Source organism: Sparus aurata, chromosome 23 (assembly GCF_900880675.1).
Source record: "Sparus aurata chromosome 23, fSpaAur1.1, whole genome shotgun sequence".
Classification (NCBI taxonomy): domain Eukaryota; kingdom Metazoa; phylum Chordata; class Actinopteri; order Spariformes; family Sparidae; genus Sparus; species Sparus aurata.
In genome coordinates, this window is record NC_044209.1 from 30,507,962 (window position 1) to 30,526,999 (window position 19,038).

At 42.0% G+C, this 19,038-nt stretch overlaps 1 protein-coding gene across 2 annotated transcripts in view; it reads left to right on the plus strand.

The window, feature by feature from the left end:
* The window catches only part of LOC115575629 (integrin alpha-3-like), a 39,769-nt gene extending 20,737 nt beyond the window's left edge, over window positions 1-19,032 (plus strand). The window contains exons 7-31 of one of the 2 annotated variants that reach the window (XM_030407850.1): window positions 959-1,044; window positions 1,729-1,865; window positions 1,975-2,081; window positions 2,159-2,251; window positions 2,572-2,631; window positions 2,744-2,897; window positions 2,981-3,174; window positions 3,263-3,351; window positions 3,427-3,560; window positions 4,298-4,375; window positions 4,498-4,565; window positions 6,108-6,244; window positions 7,432-7,575; window positions 10,104-10,201; window positions 12,401-12,569; window positions 12,802-12,888; window positions 13,008-13,087; window positions 13,205-13,282; window positions 13,368-13,470; window positions 13,543-13,719; window positions 14,304-14,438; window positions 15,650-15,760; window positions 16,027-16,125; window positions 16,255-16,392; window positions 18,841-19,032. In XM_030407850.1, coding sequence (XP_030263710.1) covers window positions 959-1,044; window positions 1,729-1,865; window positions 1,975-2,081; window positions 2,159-2,251; window positions 2,572-2,631; window positions 2,744-2,897; window positions 2,981-3,174; window positions 3,263-3,351; window positions 3,427-3,560; window positions 4,298-4,375; window positions 4,498-4,565; window positions 6,108-6,244; window positions 7,432-7,575; window positions 10,104-10,201; window positions 12,401-12,569; window positions 12,802-12,888; window positions 13,008-13,087; window positions 13,205-13,282; window positions 13,368-13,470; window positions 13,543-13,719; window positions 14,304-14,438; window positions 15,650-15,760; window positions 16,027-16,125; window positions 16,255-16,392; window positions 18,841-19,026 — 2,942 coding nt within the window. In that variant the 3' untranslated portion in view covers window positions 19,027-19,032. Of the gene's footprint in view, window positions 1-958; window positions 1,045-1,728; window positions 1,866-1,974; window positions 2,082-2,158; window positions 2,252-2,571; window positions 2,632-2,743; window positions 2,898-2,980; window positions 3,175-3,262; window positions 3,352-3,426; window positions 3,561-4,297; window positions 4,376-4,497; window positions 4,566-6,107; window positions 6,245-7,431; window positions 7,576-10,103; window positions 10,202-12,400; window positions 12,570-12,801; window positions 12,889-13,007; window positions 13,088-13,204; window positions 13,283-13,367; window positions 13,471-13,542; window positions 13,720-14,303; window positions 14,439-15,649; window positions 15,761-16,026; window positions 16,126-16,254; window positions 16,393-16,598; window positions 17,452-18,840 lie in introns of those variants that run through there. The other variant, XM_030407851.1, reaches the window with a different exon arrangement.
* Window positions 19,033-19,038: the final 6 nt, after the last annotated feature.

Here is a 19,038-nt window from a genome sequence, read left to right on the forward strand (position 1 = left end):
TGTTTCACTTTGTTAAGTGTCCCTGGGTACCCTAAAAGGCGCTATATAAATTAAATATATTATTAATAATGCTGTAATATCGTGTTAGGGCGCCTGCGTTGCTGCTGGTCAAACAAGCTCCACTGGGACCTCCATTGACAACGTTGACATTAAATATCCTGCATTTGTGCACTGTGGCCTTGCAACTGCAAGCAGCATACACAGTTTTTGGTTGTATGTTTGAGTTGAATGAGTTCATGTTCACAGTCTTGTGCAGACATAATTTGGGGAAAAAATGAAATGGTTGCTTTTGGTGCAGAAGACTGTGTAGAACTCCTTTTTGCCGCTCAATGAACTACTCAGGAATCGATATGAGAATTGATAAGGAATTGAATTGATAGGCAGAATCGACAATGGCATTGATATTGATAAAAACTTATCAATTCCCACCCCTAGCGGAGACACTGTGTAAAAAGGGCTACTGACTCAAGTGACTCGCACAACCCGGTTCAATTTAGTCAGTGACTCATAATGACTCGAATCCTTAAAAGGAACCATATTTACCAGCTCTAAGTAGTAGTAGTAGTAGTGTATTAACAGTTCTACAGCACAGTACAGTACTGGCACTGGTACTAGTACTGTATGCAGTTCTAGCAGTAACAGATCTGCTCAGTCACTCGAGCTGCTGAACTCACTGCTATTATATTCACATAAAGCACTTCTGTGCTTCTCAAGCTTATCTGTGATCTTATTTCTCCTGGTACATTATGGGTAGACCATCCCTCAGTGAGACATGGCAGCTGCTGTCTGTGTCTTTGTCCTGGTGCATTATGGGTAGTCCATCCCTCAGTGAGACATGGCAGCTGCTGTCTGTGTCTTTGTCCTGGTGCATTATGGGTAGTCCATCCCTCAGTGAGACATGGCAGCTGCTGTCTGAGTGGATGTAATCTAGTTTAATGACCTCTCCTCTCTGTTTCAGACGTGAACCTGTCTGAGGACGTGATTGAGGACATGTGGTTGGGTGTCTCAGTAGCCAGTCAGGGTCGACCTGGGGGGCGGATCCTGGTGAGTCTGTGTTCTCATTGGCTCATCAAGCTGTCACTACTTTTGAATAATTTATGTAGAACCTGATTTTAAAGGCCTTTAAGTTACCTGTAGAGATACTGAACACACGCACACACACGCACACCCCTGCACTGTCCCACACCTCACTGTGAGTTCATTACTTACTGGCTAACTGACTCACTTACTTACCAATTATCTTGTGCACCGAATGCCAAAAATGACCCTCCTTACTACCTAAATGACTGTTTAATTAATCTGATTCATTAATGACTTGTTACGAATGAATTAGTTAACTAATGAATAAGAAAATTACTTACCTACTTTTGGGGCGGCTGTGGCTCAGTGGGTAGAGCGGGTCGTCTAGTGATGAGTAGGTCACCAGTTCGAATCCCGGCTCCCCCTAGTTGCATGTCGAAGTGTCCTTGAGCAAGATACTGAACCCCAAATTGCTCCTGATGAGCAGTTGGCGCCTTGCATGGCAGCCTCCGTCATCAGTGTATGAATGTGTGTGTGAATGGGTGAATGTGGCATGTGTTGTACAGCGCTTTGAGCTGTCGTTAGACTGGAAAAGCGCTATAAAAATGCAGATCAACCCACTAACTAAAATCCAACTAACTCATTAGCAAATGAACTAAGTATGACCAATTAACTTACTAGTTTCCCATCACTCTTCTCTCCTTCAAGACGTGTGGTCATCGTTTCGTTAAACTCTACGGAGCGTTCAAACTCAGACATATGATTGGCCGCTGTTATCTCCCTGGAAATGACCTGCAGTATGACGACACAGACGTCCACTGGCAGAACATCGTCCAGCCCTGCAAGTGAGTCGCATGACACGCAGGTCACTTGATACGCAGGTCTCATGATACGCAGGTCACATGACACATGGAATTTCCTGTCAGTTAACCTCTTTGTATGTGTGTTTTTTAGTCACCTTGGTGATGTCAGCAGTGAGGTCATGTGTAACATGGGGATCTCTGCCTTCATCACTCAGACCGAAGTCATCGTTGGCTCACCTGGAAGCTTCGAATGGCAAGGTGAGACTATTTATCACCTGTTCTCCCTGAGATAACATCTGTTGTTCAATGTAAATGTATGTGTGTGTGTGTTGTAGGTAACGTTCACGTCTCCTGGATGAATCCAGACGTCCTCTTCGACACCAGAACGAGCTCCTTTCCCAACATGCAGCGCAGGAACATTTATATAGGTGAACTGTCCCTTTATGTCAGATTCCTGACTGAGTGAAGACATGAAACACAATCAATCAATCAATCATGAAACACGTTGATGTAATTCAGTTGTACGTCACTTCCCGATGACATCATTATCTCTAATTGGAAGGCTGGAGGTGCTAACAGCTCATTGAGCTCTCTGACTGGAGACTAAATGTGATATTATTTGGGCCTATTGTATCTGTAGGAGTTCCGTTTCTTCTTCTTATCACTGAAAGTAAACTAATGTAGAGTTAACTAACATTACCTGTGTGTGTGTGTGTGTGTGTGTGTGTGTGTGTGTGTGCATACAAAGGATATTCACTCACTCAGGCTCGTCACCTCCTCTCGCACGAAGATGAAACCATAGTAACAGGTGAACTGTAAAGTATTGAACAGATCTATTGATCTATTGATTAGCTGACTGACATATTGATCGATGTATTGATCGACGTATCAAAATTATTATTATTTTTATTATTGAACAGGAGCGCCGAAGGACAGTAAAGACGATGCTCGTGGCTCTGTGCTGTTGGTGGTCAAACGCTCTGATAAACTGATGACTCAGCAGACTCTGCGCGGTGAACAGACAGGCTCATATTTCGGTAACGCCGTGGCAACCGCTGACCTCAACAACGACGGGTAACAAAGACACACAGGTCACAGCAGGAGTCTGAAATCTGAATAAAATACGGTCACATTCATTGGTTGATTTCCTCCTGCAGGTGGAACGACCTGCTGGTGGGCGCTCCTTTTTACTTCCATCGTCAGCAGGAGGTGGGCGGGGCAGTTTATGTTTACATGAATGCAGGAGGTTGGTTTGATTCTCAGCCCAGCGTAGTGCTGAGAGGACCAGCCAGATCGGCCTTCGGTATGTCTGTGACCGCTGCGGGAGACCTCAACCAAGATGGCTTCCAGGGTGAGGACATGATGAAACACTGATTGAAGACTCTGATGTATGATGAAGAGTCTGATGTGTGATGAAGACTCTGATCTCTGTGTGTCAGACTTTGCAGTTGGGGCTCCGTTTCATGAAACAGGAAGTGTAATGATCTGGAGCGGCAGCAGTGAGGGGGTTTCTACAGAACCGAGCCAGGTCTGACACTGAACACACCTGTGTGATGATAGTCAGCTGTAGGTCACACCTGTGAGCCTGTCTGTCTCTCTGCAGGTGATCAAGGGCCATGCGGTCTCTCCTGGGTTCAGGACTTTTGGGTACTCTCTGTCTGGAGGTCTGGATGTTGACGGCAACAAATATCCAGATCTGCTGGTTGGCTCTCTGGACGACACCATCGCTCTGCTCAGGTACCTCAAACCCTCCATGCACATCACCTGTCTGGATCGACAGTTAAGTTTTCAAGTTTTAAATCTTTATTTAAATTAAAATAAACAGTTTGGTCAGAAGACATGGTTCATGTCCTACCGGCACATCTCTGATCTACGGATAATTCAAACTCAGTTTATGATTCTGGTGGTTGCTATAATCAGGCAGCTGTTTACCTTTTATTCTGCATAGAGACTCCTCAGATCTGATGTCATCATGATGTTAGTCAGTGTTTCAAGACAGTAATCAGACAGTCCTACAGCCATCACTGGTCTTCTCCCAGACGCTGCTCTCCTGTTGGATCAGTACACCAGGCAGTGGTGCTGTCCAGTCCAGTGTCTTTAAAATCATTCAGCAGGTGATTAGATGAGCAGCTTATCCTGCTACACTGGTGATCTTTAAAGGAATGAATATTTTTGCGGCGAGTTTGTGTACTTAGATATTTACTGGCAATTACTACCAGCAAATCCAAACTACCAGTAAGTAATGATCTGTAATGACCAGTTGGTCACCAAAACTACTCTAGTATAGACTATCTCACTAACTATAACCACAACCAACTGGCTATTATGTTAGCACTGCTCAAGTGAACCTGTTTGTTGTTTGTTCTGACATTGACTTCTTTGTACCAGTCCTTTCTGTTACAGTGTTTAAACATGTTTTACTGTTTTATATGAATTGATTGACTGACTGATTGATTGATTGATTGTTTCCTCAGAACTCGTCCGGTCGTTCACATCAATAAAACTCTCAAAGTTTCTCCCGACATTGTCGACCCAAACAGCTGTGACTTCTGGTGAGATTCTGGTAACATGCTAACAACTAAGAGCTTACAGCAGTCTGATTCACTTTGTGTGTTTGTCTGTCTGTGTGTGTGTGTGTGTGTGTGTGTGTGCGTGTGTGTGTGTGTTGTGTCAGTATCCAAGTGGAGGTGTGTTTCTCGTACATATTCAGTGCTGGAGAGAAGAGCGACAGAGACAACATCAGTAAGTAAACAGCTGATTTTCCATTCCGCGTATTATTTTTTACATATCATTTTACACTTTTCAAATACTCGATATTCTGACATCATGTCCTCATGACAACAGCACTGCTGAGCCTCTCCAGTTTCTACTAGTGGCCACTGCAGCTAGATATTCTCCTGCGGCGCAAAAATAATTTTCATGTCTCAGTGCCTCTCAGTCCAGACGCAGCCTGTTAGCTTCTGTCGCTAACCTGACAGATGGACTGTTTATGAGCACACCATGCTAATAAGTCAGTTTATAATCAGGAGTCATTAACGTTAACAGCTTCCTGTGTGTGTGTGTGTGTGTGTGTGTGTGCTCTCAGCTAATTTGTCCAGTTTGATTGAATGGCAGGAAAAAGCTGTCAATTAACGACTGCTGTTAATCAGCTAAGTGACACATGTGCACACGCGTGCGCGCGCACACACACACACACATATGACAGCATAATGTGTCTTTGTGTGTCCTTGTGTGTCCTTGTGTGTCCTTGTCTTCTGTGTTTCTCTGAATGATAAATCACATTACAGAAACTGATATTATTACATCTGAGACACACACGCACACACACACACACACACACACACACACAATTCATTGGGTGGCTGTATGTGTGTGTATCCTGGTTGTGTCTCGTTAATTTGCCAAATCAGAGACAAGGACACACTGTTGCTATGAGAGCAAACCTCCACTTAGACACACACACACACACACACACACACACACACACACACACTGCTGATACATGATTTAATTCAGTGGTGTTGATCATTAATTCATATTAATTATAATTAAATTCAACAGAACTTTATTTATTTATGACTTATTATCTCAACAGACCAAGCAAAGTTACTTCACTCTGAAATGTTTGTTTCTTCTGCTTCTGCTTCAATAACAAACCATTTTATAAAAATATAAACAGCAGATTCAAATAAAATGAAATAAATTGAATGTTTAATATGTATAAAACATTGGGAAAGAAGCAGTTTTTCAGATCTGATCACGTTTCATCCAGAAATATTAAAAAGATTATACAGTTTCTGTGTTAATAAACTCTGAGATCTTCAACTTGTTCACCTTTCAAATTAAAGGCACAAAGCAGATGAAGATATAAATAAGATTATTATCATTTCCTCAAGTTGAGTCTTTGCTCTTGAATCTGACACGAGTTCCTTCAGTTCAGCACACTTCATGACTGATCGGACTGAACACAGATGGACTGTTTAAATACTTTAGATGTTATGTTGACTTCCTCATCGCTCGATTCGATCGATCTCTAAAAGCTGTCCAACAACATGAACTGTTGTCATGTGACAACTGAGTCCGCTGAATATTTTTCAAGGTTTTCTAATCCTTTGTATGTTATCTTCCTCTAACTTTATGTTTGAACTGTGATGGTGTTGTATTCTCTTAAACCTGCAATTTTATACATTAAGGCTATATTTGGAGATAAATGTGATGCTGCTGACATTCAAAAATATATTGTTACTGTGTGTCGTTTGTCTTGTTTCTCTGTCTGTCTTTTAGCTGTCCACCTCACTGTAAGTGCTGATGTCACCAGCCTGAAGTCCCGCCTCCATTTCCAGGACAACGGGCAGAGTGTTTATTCTGGTTACCTGTCACTGCCAAAGAAACACTGTCAACCCCTAAGAGTGGGACTGCTGGTGAGACATTAAACAGATAACAGTCTGACACCCTGTAGCACAGCCACACACACACACACACACACACACACAAAGACAATTTGCAATTAAAACTGTAAAAAATCATTGCATTGTATACAAAAACACTGTACATATTTATCTATTTACTTTTTATACTTACATTTGCACTACTGCCTAGTGCTTTTTACTGTGTACTTTTTTTTACTCTATTTTATGTTGCTTCACTTAGTTGTACACTGTGCAATGATAATAAAAAGGATTCTGATTCTAAAGGTTACAGTTTTTATAACAACCACATTTATAGTTCAATGTTTATGTTTTGTTTGTGTATCTGTTTGTTGGTAGGTTGGTCTGTCAGCGGGATTACACACACAACTGAATGGCTTTCTATGAAACTTGGCAAAAAACAGACCCCATTAACTTTTAGTGATCCAAATAAAGAGACAGATCCAGGAATTTTTTTTCTCTTTCTTAAAGATTGTGTGACAGGCAGCAGTTCCACATTTTTATTAATCTAAATGCAAAAGTTTCAGGCAGAGGGTTTTAGATATTTTAATTAAAGGAAGTTCTGCTGTGTGAGATAAGACTGACTGGCTCTTCTAATCAGTCTGACAGAGTTTACATCCTGCTTCTCCACCAGTGTTTAGAGGAAAAACATTAAAGTTTCTCTAACAAACTGCCCACAGCGTCTGAGAGCAACAGTTCAGCTTTTTACAAGGTTCATAGAACAAGAGGACCTTTGACTGTTGATCTAAAGAGCAGAGGGGCATGTTGAGCTTTCAGTTGGTCTATAGGCAGATAAATTGTTAAGCTGTGTAGGTTGAGTTGAAGTCCACATGTTCACTTTTATGTACTTGGCCCTTTCTGTCATGTCTTTGTGTATGTCTTATCTGTTCACTTAATTTAAATTAGCCTGCAGAGACCAAATCTGAAATTTACCATCATGTTCCACCATCAGTGTTTAGTCACATGTATGTTCTTCTTCAAGTGAAGTCATCATTGTGTGTCCTGACGCTGTTAAACCTGAGAAGTGTTTGAAAACTGTTCTGCAGTCGCTAAAATGTATCTGATGCCCCAACAAGCTACCATCAATGGATCAAATGACAGACAACAACCATGGACCGAGGTAAGGGTAGAATAGTTCCTCGTGTTAAAGGTGTTTTTTTCTGTGTGTTTGTCTTCTTCAGAGTCCAATCCGAAACAAAGTGGAACCTTTGGTGTTCTCCCTGAACGTCTCTCTGTTTGAGAAGCTTCCTAAGAAAAGAAACGCTGTTCAGGACCTCCAACGTCTCCCTGTGCTGAGTCAGACACCCCAACCCATCAGAACTCAGGTCAGAACCTATAGAAGTGGGTCAACCTACAGAACCCCAGGTGTAAGCCCATTGGAACCCAGTTCATTATTCACAAAATGAGTCCCAACTCAAGAGGAGGCCAGTTATAAGCGATGGGCTAATCAAGGCCTCACCACATATTCTGCCTTTTTCAATTATAGGACACTAAGTGACTTTCAGGCAAGACTACATGACTAAATGTAAAGCAAAATATGTCTTTAGATTTCTTCAGATATGTCACCATATAAAAAGCCTTATGCTACAGAGTCAAAGTGAATTTGAAAATATCTTATTGAAAGTCATTATTACTGCCCATGAATCAGATTCAGGGTAAAAAGTACTTTCTATAGGGCTCTTCAGGAGATTAAGTTAACAAGCTCCACCTATATAAAAATAAAATGGGAGTGGGAAACAGTTGTATCTAAGAAGTTTGGAAGGAATATTGTGAATTTCAGCGGAGGATATCGGGCTCAATTACATGGAGGGTGTTTGGCAGGAAGAGTGTGTGTAGAATATTCATAACACCTGCTCTGAAATCTCATCACTCAAGTGGCTCCATCTGCTGCAGGAACCACTATTATTTGTTCTTGGCTGGTCCAAAAGTAAAGCTTTTTGGCATCAGATTTATTCACAAGTAGTTACTATATTTGGGATGAATACATTTAAGTGGGATGAACCCCTCTTTGGTCTTTTATGTTCGATGTCAACAAATATTAAAATGAAACACATATTTGGAATCTTAAGTATGGCTGCTAGAAAAACAATTTCAAGGAAATGTCTCCAGCCAGATGTCCCATTTATAGAGAACTGGTAGGATATTATTTATGAAATCTTTGTAATGGAAAGAATAACCTTTTCAGTGAGGCTCCAGGAACACAAATTCAGGGACATTTGGAAATCTCTTTATAACTTGTCTGTTTTTCATTTATTTTCTAAAACTTGACACACCCATGTTCTGCCTGTTTTGTTTTGTGTTAAAAACTGAAAAAATGGTCCACTTTATGAATATGGAGCCAGAACAGTCTCATAATGGATAAATGCACACAGAAAGGAATAAAAGCACGAAAAAGGACTCACAAATGTATTTGGGGAATTGTGTATATATATGTATATATATATGACTTGATCCACAAATGCATTTTCAATGCACATACAACTATGCATTAATCCATCTATAAGTAAAAAAAAATTACATATAAAAATAAGATTTGTAAACATATTTGTGATGTGCACACAAAATGTCTTGTTTTAAATATGTGCAATAAAAATTCACAAATGTACAAATCGTCAGTATTTTGCAATTTTCATCAAATACATATTTGGAAGTTGTAACATTGATATATGAATTGTCAAACGTGCATTTGTCTCAGTGCTTTTAATTTGTAAACCTCCCTGCATTTGTGTGCAGATCACAAATGCGTTTTTTCTACAAGGGGGTCGTCTGCAGCCAATCAGATGTCTCACTCCTTTACAGCCAATCACATGAGTGCCTCCCCACAAGGGGTTTTTAACTGACGTCATTACAGCGCGCAACGGAGTTTACCCATGGTTCATAGCGGTAGTCGGCTTTGCTCTTCCGGTTGAACTGGTTGAACTCGGTGTTTACGCTAGCGTAGCTGTCATGCTCGCTCTAAAAACCGGCTTTTAACACAAAGAAAGTGACAAAATGGACAAAAATCGGAGGTGGATACACAGTACGGATGTTTTAAAAAGTTGTGAGGACAGTGCTCACCCGTCAGTTCTCACGGAGTGGGCAGATGACACATGCACAAATGCGCGTTTGACAATTCATATATCAATGTAACAACTTCAAAATATGTATTTGATGAAAATTGCAAATAACTGACGATTTGTACAGTTGTGAATTTTTAATGCACTTATTTACAAACAAGAAATATTTGTGTGCACATCACAAATATGTTTACAAATCTTATTTTTATATGTGAATTTTTTTTTTACTTATATATGGATTGAAGCATATTTGTGTGTGCATTGAAAATGCATATGTGTATCGAGTCATATATATATACAATTCCACAAATACATTTGTGAGTCCTTTTTCGTGCATTTATTCCTTTCTGTGTGCATCTATCCATTATGAGACTGTTCTGGCTCCATATATGAAAGGATATATGTAAAGATGAATATGGAATAGTTGTGAAGATGTGAAACCAAATAAAGGAAAAAAATGTAATGAATAAATAAATCAAAAAATCAAAAAAATTACAGAGTCCCAAAAATCTGAACCCAAGTCCATTAGAATCCAGTGTATAAGTAATAGGTAATAGGTAAACACATAGCAACCCATATTATCACCCATCAGAACCTGGACCCCACAAAATGTTAAGTGGGCCCTGATTTGAATTTGCATTAGAGTTGGCTCCAGAATCTGCAGCCAGGTCAGTATGAATCCAAATCAAGGTAAGAAACAAGCAGAACCTGCAGGAAAAATCCTGAGAACAAATTTAAAATCTTAGGAGAAGTGTTTGAAAAATCCCTGTCTGAAGTTGAATTTCTTTATATATCAGATCCACATCCAGAAGGCCTGTGGTATTGATAACCGTTGCCATAGTAACCTTCAGATGAAGGCCCAGTTCACAGATGAGAACCGGAACCCTTTCCCCATGTGAGTAAACTACTCTGTTCAATTTAAGGGTGTAGCAACCTCATTATTACTCTTATTACTCTGCATGAGTCTGATTAACAGTGGCTCAGTGGACTCACTGACTCCAGGCGACATGTGGACTGTATTTCAGCCAGTCAGCCCTACACAGCCTGTAAGCATCAGCCTACAGATATCTAATTCCAACACTGTCTCACCGCTGACATGATTCATTAGTTTGAGCTAATGTTTATGTGTAATTTTTGTTGGCATGAGAGAATGTTGAATTTTGTCACATGAATATACTCAAGTCCCACCCACATGGACCTGACCATTTGACCTGAGACATGATTTACACTTACCCTAAAGGACCTGAGACTCAACGCAGACTTTCCTCACCCATGGTACTTGGGTAGAACGTACCACTAACCCAGGTGCAGTCCATTTGATGTATATGTCATTGTGGGAGTCATTGGTTTCCAACTATTTACAGTAGTTTATGTTCTGAGGATGTGGTGTTTGCTTGTGTAGTTTTTATTTGGTGTTTTACTTTTTTGCTGTTGATTGATTGTTCTTCATCATCCTGAATTATATGCCTAATGACAAGAAATTCTAAAGACAACATGAACAAGGTGATTTGGTATGAGTAACTGATTGTTCACAGACAGACTGCTGTAAATGAAGGTTTCACTGACAGGGATAAAAGCTGTTTTATCATCTGACTACTTGGATAAAAACAATGATTTTACCCCACAGAACAAAGGATCTGATCTACTACTGCCTTGATTGGTTAGTTTGTTTGTAACTTTGGTGTTTTAACGTGATAAAACATACTTACGGACTGGACTGTCACCCTGGGACAGAGAACTATGATGAATCCGATGAATGCACTCTACTTGATGGCAAGCTGCTCAGTTCTGTGGTGTGATCTCAGATACCCCAAAGGGTTCCTTTTGGAAGCTCTGCAGCTAGCAGTGTTTGTATGTCACTCTCTGACATACTTGTGTGCTGTACATTTTATTTTGATGTGATAGCATGCCAGTGTGGCAAAATTGCATATTGGAGCATGCTTTCGAAATTTGCGTCACTGGAAGTGGGAATAGTTTCAAGTGGCATAATCGCTGGAGAATTTTTGCATATTTGTGTGTAATGTATTCATCACATCCTTAGTGTCAAAAGGCCAAGAAGTCAAAAGTGTTAAAAAACAAGAAAATAATTGTCAGAAGTCAAAAAACAAAGAAGACAAACTGAAGCCAGCCAGCTCTGTCAGACCCATCTGACCACTTCCCTGTAGCACTGTGCCATCTAGTATCTCATCGTCATTTATAAAACAAGGTAAAATAGGATTGGGATTGGAGCAGGGCATATAAGGGACAGGAATGCATGTGGCATGAACCAAAACCTAATAAACCCAATGATAGTAAGGAAAACAGCTGCTCCATCCCTACGCTCCTGCTCGGTGTCTCAGGTCAGCTGACCAGCTGCTCCTGGACGTACCGAGGTCTAAGCGGAAGCTCAGAGGGGAAAGAGCTTTTTCCATTGCCGGTCCCAAACTTTGGAACGTCCTCCCGCTCCATATCAGACAAACACCTCACTGTCCATTTTTAAAACTCATCTTAAACCCATTTTTATTCTTCGGCTTTCAACCCAGCATGAGAATCTGCTCTTGTTTTAGTGTTTTATTGTTTTTATTGTTTTAATATTTTTATTGTTTTATTGTTTTTATTTTTGTTTCCTATGTTTTTATGTTTCATGTTCTATTTCTTTTCATGTACAGCACTTTGTCCAGCTATGGCTGCTTAAAGCGCTTTATAAATAAGGTTGAGTAGAGTTGAGTTGAGAATTAAAACTTGACTATTTGGCAGGCATTTTTACTTGAATGTGGGAACTAAACACAAACATGATTAGCTATCCTGAAGGAATTGAGACCAGACTTCAGGCATCATTTCGAACTTGACTTTGACTCATCCTGATGGACTTGGGTCTTGACTGGATATTTCAGACAGTTACTTCTGCAGTTAAGGCTGGTTTAATAGATACATCAACCCTAACCCTAACCCCATAGATACATCAGGGTTAGGGTTAACAATACACCTAACCCTTACCCATCACTAAAGTTTCAAATCGTAAAGAGGCCAGTGTATCTTCTCTCTTCTCATTGGACACAGCTTACCTCGGGCTGTTGCTATAATGTTTTAATTGTGTATTTTTTGGTGTTTCCAGGAAGAAGGGGAGGCAGGTGTTTTACTACAGCGGCAGTATTAACCGATTGTTTCTGGAGGTGAACATCAGTAACACACCATCACCAGGCCAACCAGCAGAGGATGCTCACAATGCTGTTTTGAACATTAGCATCCCACCATTACTCGTATACTCAGGAGTCCGAACAAAGGTAGTGAAGCATGAGGTGTTTTAGCAGGTAGGGAACAAGAAAAATGATGATGTGGAGAACAATGTCGACTGCATAGAAGTGGATAGTGATGCTGTGACTAAACAAGGACTAAGACTTGAGGGACAACCTATGTTACAGTATGGATGAGACTTGGACTTGACTGATCGACTTGAGACTTGGAACTCGACATTGATCAGGTCCTCCTCCAGTCAGTTGTTTGTTTTTAATTCAGGGTGATGTCCATGAGTTGGTGGAGTGTTTTGTCAATGACACTGAGCTTCTATGTGATCTGGGAAACCCTTTCAAAAGCAACCAGGAGGTACAGACTGTTGGCACTACAGAACTTCAACTACTGTTTTGTGTATTTTTAATAACTATGTGTACTGTAATACTCCTGCTGAGACTCTGTCTGTTGCTGTGTCTCTGTCTATATTTCAGGTTCAGGTGTTGATCATATTTCAGCCATCTGAGATCAGTTTACACGCCAAAGAGATTCAGTCTGTGCTGCAACTGTCCACGTACAACCCACACATGCATGAACCCATACACATGCACACATGCACATACGCACGCACACACACACACACACACACACACACACACAAAGGTTCTGACTTGTGACTCTGTGTTTTCAGGCTCAGTGAGCAGTCCGATCTGTTTCCACAATCTGTCTCCATGTTGGTGGAATATTCACTGCAGGCTTCTCTCACTCTGTGAGTACCTCACAGTGTAACAGCTCTATTGATCTCCTCTGACCTTTGACCTGATGACCACACGTCTCTAACCGTGTCCTGACAGAATCAATCCGCCAGGCTCTGCCTCTTTCAGTGGTCATGTGATTGGTGAGTCAGCCATGAAGAAGACGGAGGATGTCGGCAGTTTGCTTCTCTTCACCTTGCAGGTTTGTCTAAAATCAATTTGACTCCCCAGAGCCTAAACATACCAGGTGTTCACCCTCTACCTTGTCTGACAGGTGCACATCAAAGGGAGGCCGCTGGGTCGCCAAGCCAACATGCAGGTGGAGTTTGATTGGCCGATAGAGGTGTCCAGTGGGAAGTGGCTGCTATACCTGACAGAGATCCAAATGAATGGCACATCAGAGCCGCACTGTAGTCTGCCCAGCAACATCATTAATCCCCTCGGCCTCATGGTATTTATTGGAACATCTGCTTTTGCCACCTTTAAAAATAAATCTTGCAGGCACAAGTCCATTCCAAGCAGAATCCTTAACTGAAGTATCTTGTGTGACAGTATAATAGCTTCTATAAAGTGCTTGTGTGATTTTCCACATTTGCGTTAATTTCTTGGGGAAAAAATGCATGAATCTTGATGAAGAAAAATGTGGTGTTTTAGGTGGCTTGTATCTATGACTGAGTAGTAAAGAGGACTGTTGATCCTTGGCAGGATGAGGGTTAGGAGGGATAAGAGCTCTAGTGAGTGCCATTGTTAGTCAGATCATTAAAGTAATAGAAATAGTTATGTTGTTGGCACTAAATATTTGAAAAAATTAAGCTAAACTGAGTTCAAGTGAACTCTTCGGTAGCTGACCCCCCTGCTGTGTGCTAAATGTCTATTTCTAGAGTAAACAATTTTTTTATTTTAATTGTTAATGAAAGTTTGTAACAACAAAGACACTTCCCTGCCACTTTTGAAACAATCTTTGAGCTCATAAATCTCATCCTCAACCACTTGATTGACTATTCGGTTAATCCTTTCCTCTTCCTGTTTGCTCAGGTGTCAAAGGAGGTGGAGGAGAAGAAGAAGAAAAGGAGGAGTCTGGAGGAGGAGGTGAAGGGGAATATGGAGGAGCAGAGACATACACCTTTACCCGCCCTCCACCTGCAGGGACACAAGAAGTCCTACACTTTGGTACAAACATAGTCAAGTCTGTAGGAGTGTAACCCACCACCAACATTGGGTGCTCTGAGGGATAAAAAAAAAATAATAAATTAATAGATCTGTAAAAAAAAGACTTGCATTCAAGACACAATGTTGCGGCGGGGGTCTTGGTCAGGACCCAAAAGCAGAAAGAGCGGAGGCAGAGATCAGTAGTAACAGGGTTTATTTGAGTCAGAGAGTTCGTAAAGAGGTTGGGGTCCTCAGGCGGGCAGGCAGGCAGGTGGTATCGGCATGCAGGTGTAGGCAGGCCTAGTGTCGATCCCATAATGCGACCTGACAGGCACGCTTGAGGAGCGGTTCACCATTACTCTCCTGCCTGTCAGGTCGCACTCGGGGATCAACACTTTTTGTCTGGCATGACGGCGACGCGCAGGAGATGCAGCAGCTAACCTGAGTAGTTCAAAAACCTTCTTTTTCATAAACTCTGTGTACACAAACAATGTTCTCAATGCTCGTGTTCATGAGTAGAGACCCTGGTGATGCTACGAGCAAAGTTTCATGTTGTGTCGAACCTTCTTAGTGTTCTAAAAATAGCGATTTTGATGCTAGCTTATGATGCCCCTAGCTCTCCCGTTAAAAATGAACGTGCCCAAAACCGAAACCACGGTAAATCTTAAAAGTGCCTCTTTCGTCGTAATTATGCTTTTACACGAAGGTTTGACTCATATTCAATCCCAAATAAAGCCTTGGTTGCTTATTGGCGAGAGTTTCGCTTTAAGTAGCAGGGGGATGATGAATGAATGAAATGCATGTGTGCCTCTCCGCTGGAGCTGGTACAGCTGGCACGCCCACAGTTCCAAATGCCGGTAGATGGGAACCGGTGAAGGAAGAAGAGAGGGGGGAAGACAAACGGGGGGGAAACACACCCCGACTGCCTCCACTCACACCATGACACACAACTTCTTTTTCTGTGTAAAATACTCCACTTTTACTAATGTGTTCTGTCATGTTTCAGTGTGTGTGTTTTTGCTGTAGTGTGAGTATCTTATGAAGACCTTAGTACAAAGTGAGATCATTTGAGGAAAGTAAAAACATTTGTGTAAAATCAGGACATTTTGTTGTCTTTACTTCTTGATGGAGCACTTTTAAGTTTGGGACTTGATTTAAAATGCAATTTTGTTTTAGGTCAGGAGCCTTAAATGATGGTGCTAACAGGAACAAATGTGTGTTTGTTTATGAAGGATTGTGTGCACGGGGCTAACTGTGTGACGTTCGTCTGTCCGCTGCTCAACATGAACAACTCAGCCACTTTGACTGTCAGAGCCAGACTTTGGAACTCCACCATGATTGAGGTACAAACATTTTTTAATTAACTTAGAAAACAAGTGTTCCCATTGCTGAAGATTTCAGCCTTTTAGCTCCTAGCTTGGCTTTGGTTTCACATTTGCTGTTTACTTCAGTCTCATCGATTCCAGCTGGTTTCTGACAAACCCCCAGCAGACAAAAGTAGAGGGCCTCAATGAGGGACTGGTTGACACAGTGGAGAATTCAGCAGCTGAAGGGATGAATATTATTGATTTATAACTTATTTTAATTGTATCTTGTCCATGTGTTTCAGGACTACAGTGATGCAAGGAGTGTGTTGGTTCGAGCCCGGGCTACTCTGAAGCTGCAGACTAACAAACATACCATCAACATGGACTCTCACAGCACAGAGGTAATAAACTGCTGATAGCGCTCCCTCCAGCCTTCAGTGTTCAACAAAACATGATGACATATCTGTTGTTACTAGAGATTGAAATCGAAGTGATTGTAGTTTCCTGTGTTAGTTCCTAAATTGCAGTAGTCTTCTCTGCAGATTGAGGTTAACATTTATCCTGACCTGGGGCAGCAGATGGACTCTAGTGCCCCCCTGTGGATCATCGTGGTGTCTGTCCTGGCTGGAGTCTTACTGTTGGCTCTGATCTGCCTGCTGCTCTGGAAGGTAACCTGAGTTGCAACATATCGACAGAAAACTCAACTGAAGATTTGTGCCTTATCACTGGCAGTAATTTCTGCTGTGGACTGATGTGCACTGAAGTGTCACTTTTAGAATGTACTGCTTCCTCATCACCATAGCAGAATTAAGAAGTAATGTCATCATCACCTCCTGGTTGGTTAAGTACCGTTGTGTCACCCCCTGCTATTTAGTGTGGTTTCTTCAGGCGAGCCAGTGCCAGAGAACTTTACCAGCCAAAGACCCAGAAAGCCCAGATGAAGAGCCAGCCGTCTGACAACGACAGGCTGGATGAGGAGCTCTGAGGCTGGGCACACTGCTGCCAGAGAGCCCTGCTGTAAGGACCAGCTGTTCACTGACAGTTTACTGACTCAGAGGCTGGGCATACTGATGCCAGAGAGCCCTGCTGTAATGACAGGCTGTTTACTGACTGTTTACTGACTCTGAGGCTGGGCACACTGATGCCAGAGAGTCCTGCTGTAATGACAGGCTGTTTACTGTCTGTTTACTGACTCTGAGGCTGGGCACACTGATGCCAGAGAGTCCTGCTGTAAGGACTGGCTGAATATTAATGTTTTTTCAGTCACAGCGCAGGGGCTTTTATTTTGACAGTCAGAGTCTAACAGTGATAGTGATGGAGGATGCTAGAGTTAGGATGTTTAGCAGGAATAATGTGTTCCACTATCCTGGTTTTCGTGCTAGCATTCTACTGTTAGCGAACTCTTAGTAAACAGTTTCCAGCTGAGGCTGATGTGATGTCATCATTTCTGCTGGTGTTTGGACATAAACCAAAGTATTGGACACATGAGCACTTTATTGTCATTGAATAAAAGGAACACAATGAAACTGTGACTGTAGCAAACCTGTTCGACAGCCTTTTCTAAAACCTGAGGATTATGAAATCACCCAAAGTAAAACTATATCCAGGAAGTAGCTTCTAGCCAGTAGACAGACCTTTATAACTGTTGACATACGATGAATGAATAAATAAGTAAATAGTTAAAGTGCAGTGACTGAATTAATAAATGAATACCTCATAAACAGTTAGAGTGTGATAAAAGAGTGAATAAATAAGTAAATAGTTGTTATGCAGTGAACTTGTGTTATTTTGCAAGAGGCATTAAAAATTTAGCAGCAGTAAAAGGGCAATGTTGCACATAAAATCTTTTCTGTTTGAGAGATGAGGTTATGGTTTCAAAAGTTTGTCCACAGCTTTGGGGAAGAAGCTGTTTCTGAGTATAGTAGTTAGTCTTTGTGTGAATAATTCTGAGCCTGCCTGAGGCAAGGATGGTGAACATGTACTCTCTGATCAACAATGCCTGTATGTTGGCCTGATGATGTTGTTAGATGAAAAGTTAGAGTGTCACCAGAGTTATTAAGGGACCTTCAGACCGAACGTGATAAGAAGCGAATGGAGTGGTAATTCTACATTGAAAATCAATGTAAATGGCGCGATGACACGCGATTCAGGCGGCGGCGGCGTGAATGGAGCGTCTGGCGCAGTGCGAATGAAGTGTCTGGAGCGGCGCGTCTGAAGTGTCTGAAGCGACGCGAATAAAGTAGAAAATATCCAACTTTTCAGGCAGCATCGCGCCACGACATCCAATCAGCGACGAGTTCAAGCCGACGACGTCACTTCCCTGACGTGCGGTTGTTTACGGTTGCTCAGAGCAACGATGGAGGAAAAGCTTATTGTAGCTGTGTGTGGGCACCCGGTGCTGTACGACACCACTGCGGTGTTCTACCGGGACACATTTTTAAAAAAGAGGCGTTCAGACCACTCTCTTTCCACGTCGATCATGGCTGATGTCACCACCGTTGCTGCACTGTACCGCCCCGACCTGAACTGGGCTCTGGTCAGCCTGAGGTAACGCTGGAACCGGTCGTCATCCAGACGGAGCTCCTGGAGGAGACAGTGAAATGCCCCCAGCTCCGTGCGTCTCCGGAGGACTTCATGAACCCAGACACGACGGCGGGTGGTTTTCCGGTGTTTCTGGGACTTGTACAGCAGGTACAGTGAAGCAACGGTGGTGACATCAGCCATGATAGACGTGGAAAGAGAGCGGGTTGAGAAAGACCGGTTCAAAAATGAGCGGGCAAGCGCATCGTCTTCTTTTCTCAAGCGCAAATGATGCGAATAGCGTGAATGACGCGAATGAAGCGAATAGTCCAAAATGATCAAGCGGCACGAATGAAGCGTCTGAAGCGATTGTATTCGCGTCTGTCGCATTCGGTCTGAACGCCCCAATTCACTTCATCCTGAGGGGAACATGAAAGTCTGAGTACACTCCTCTCATAAGAATGAACATGTTAAAAACAATGAGTAGCCAACACAGAAAACAACGAGCAACGTAACAGTAAATAAAAACTTCCCGTTTTATGTGTCATCACATCCTGCTGCTGTGTTGGACATGAGTTCTCTGTATTTTTCTGCAGTGTGGCTTTTTCTTGCGCAGAGGCGTGTGGCAATCCACGGCACTTCACCAGGGAAGGCTTCTTGGTAAGGACGAGAAGCGACAGTATACGGAAACTGACGGTTTCTTAATCCAGGACGATCTTTTCTTGTCCAGGAACCGGAAGTCTCCCAAACACTGGGTTACCTCCTGGAGTGAGACACACTGAGGGATAGATGTT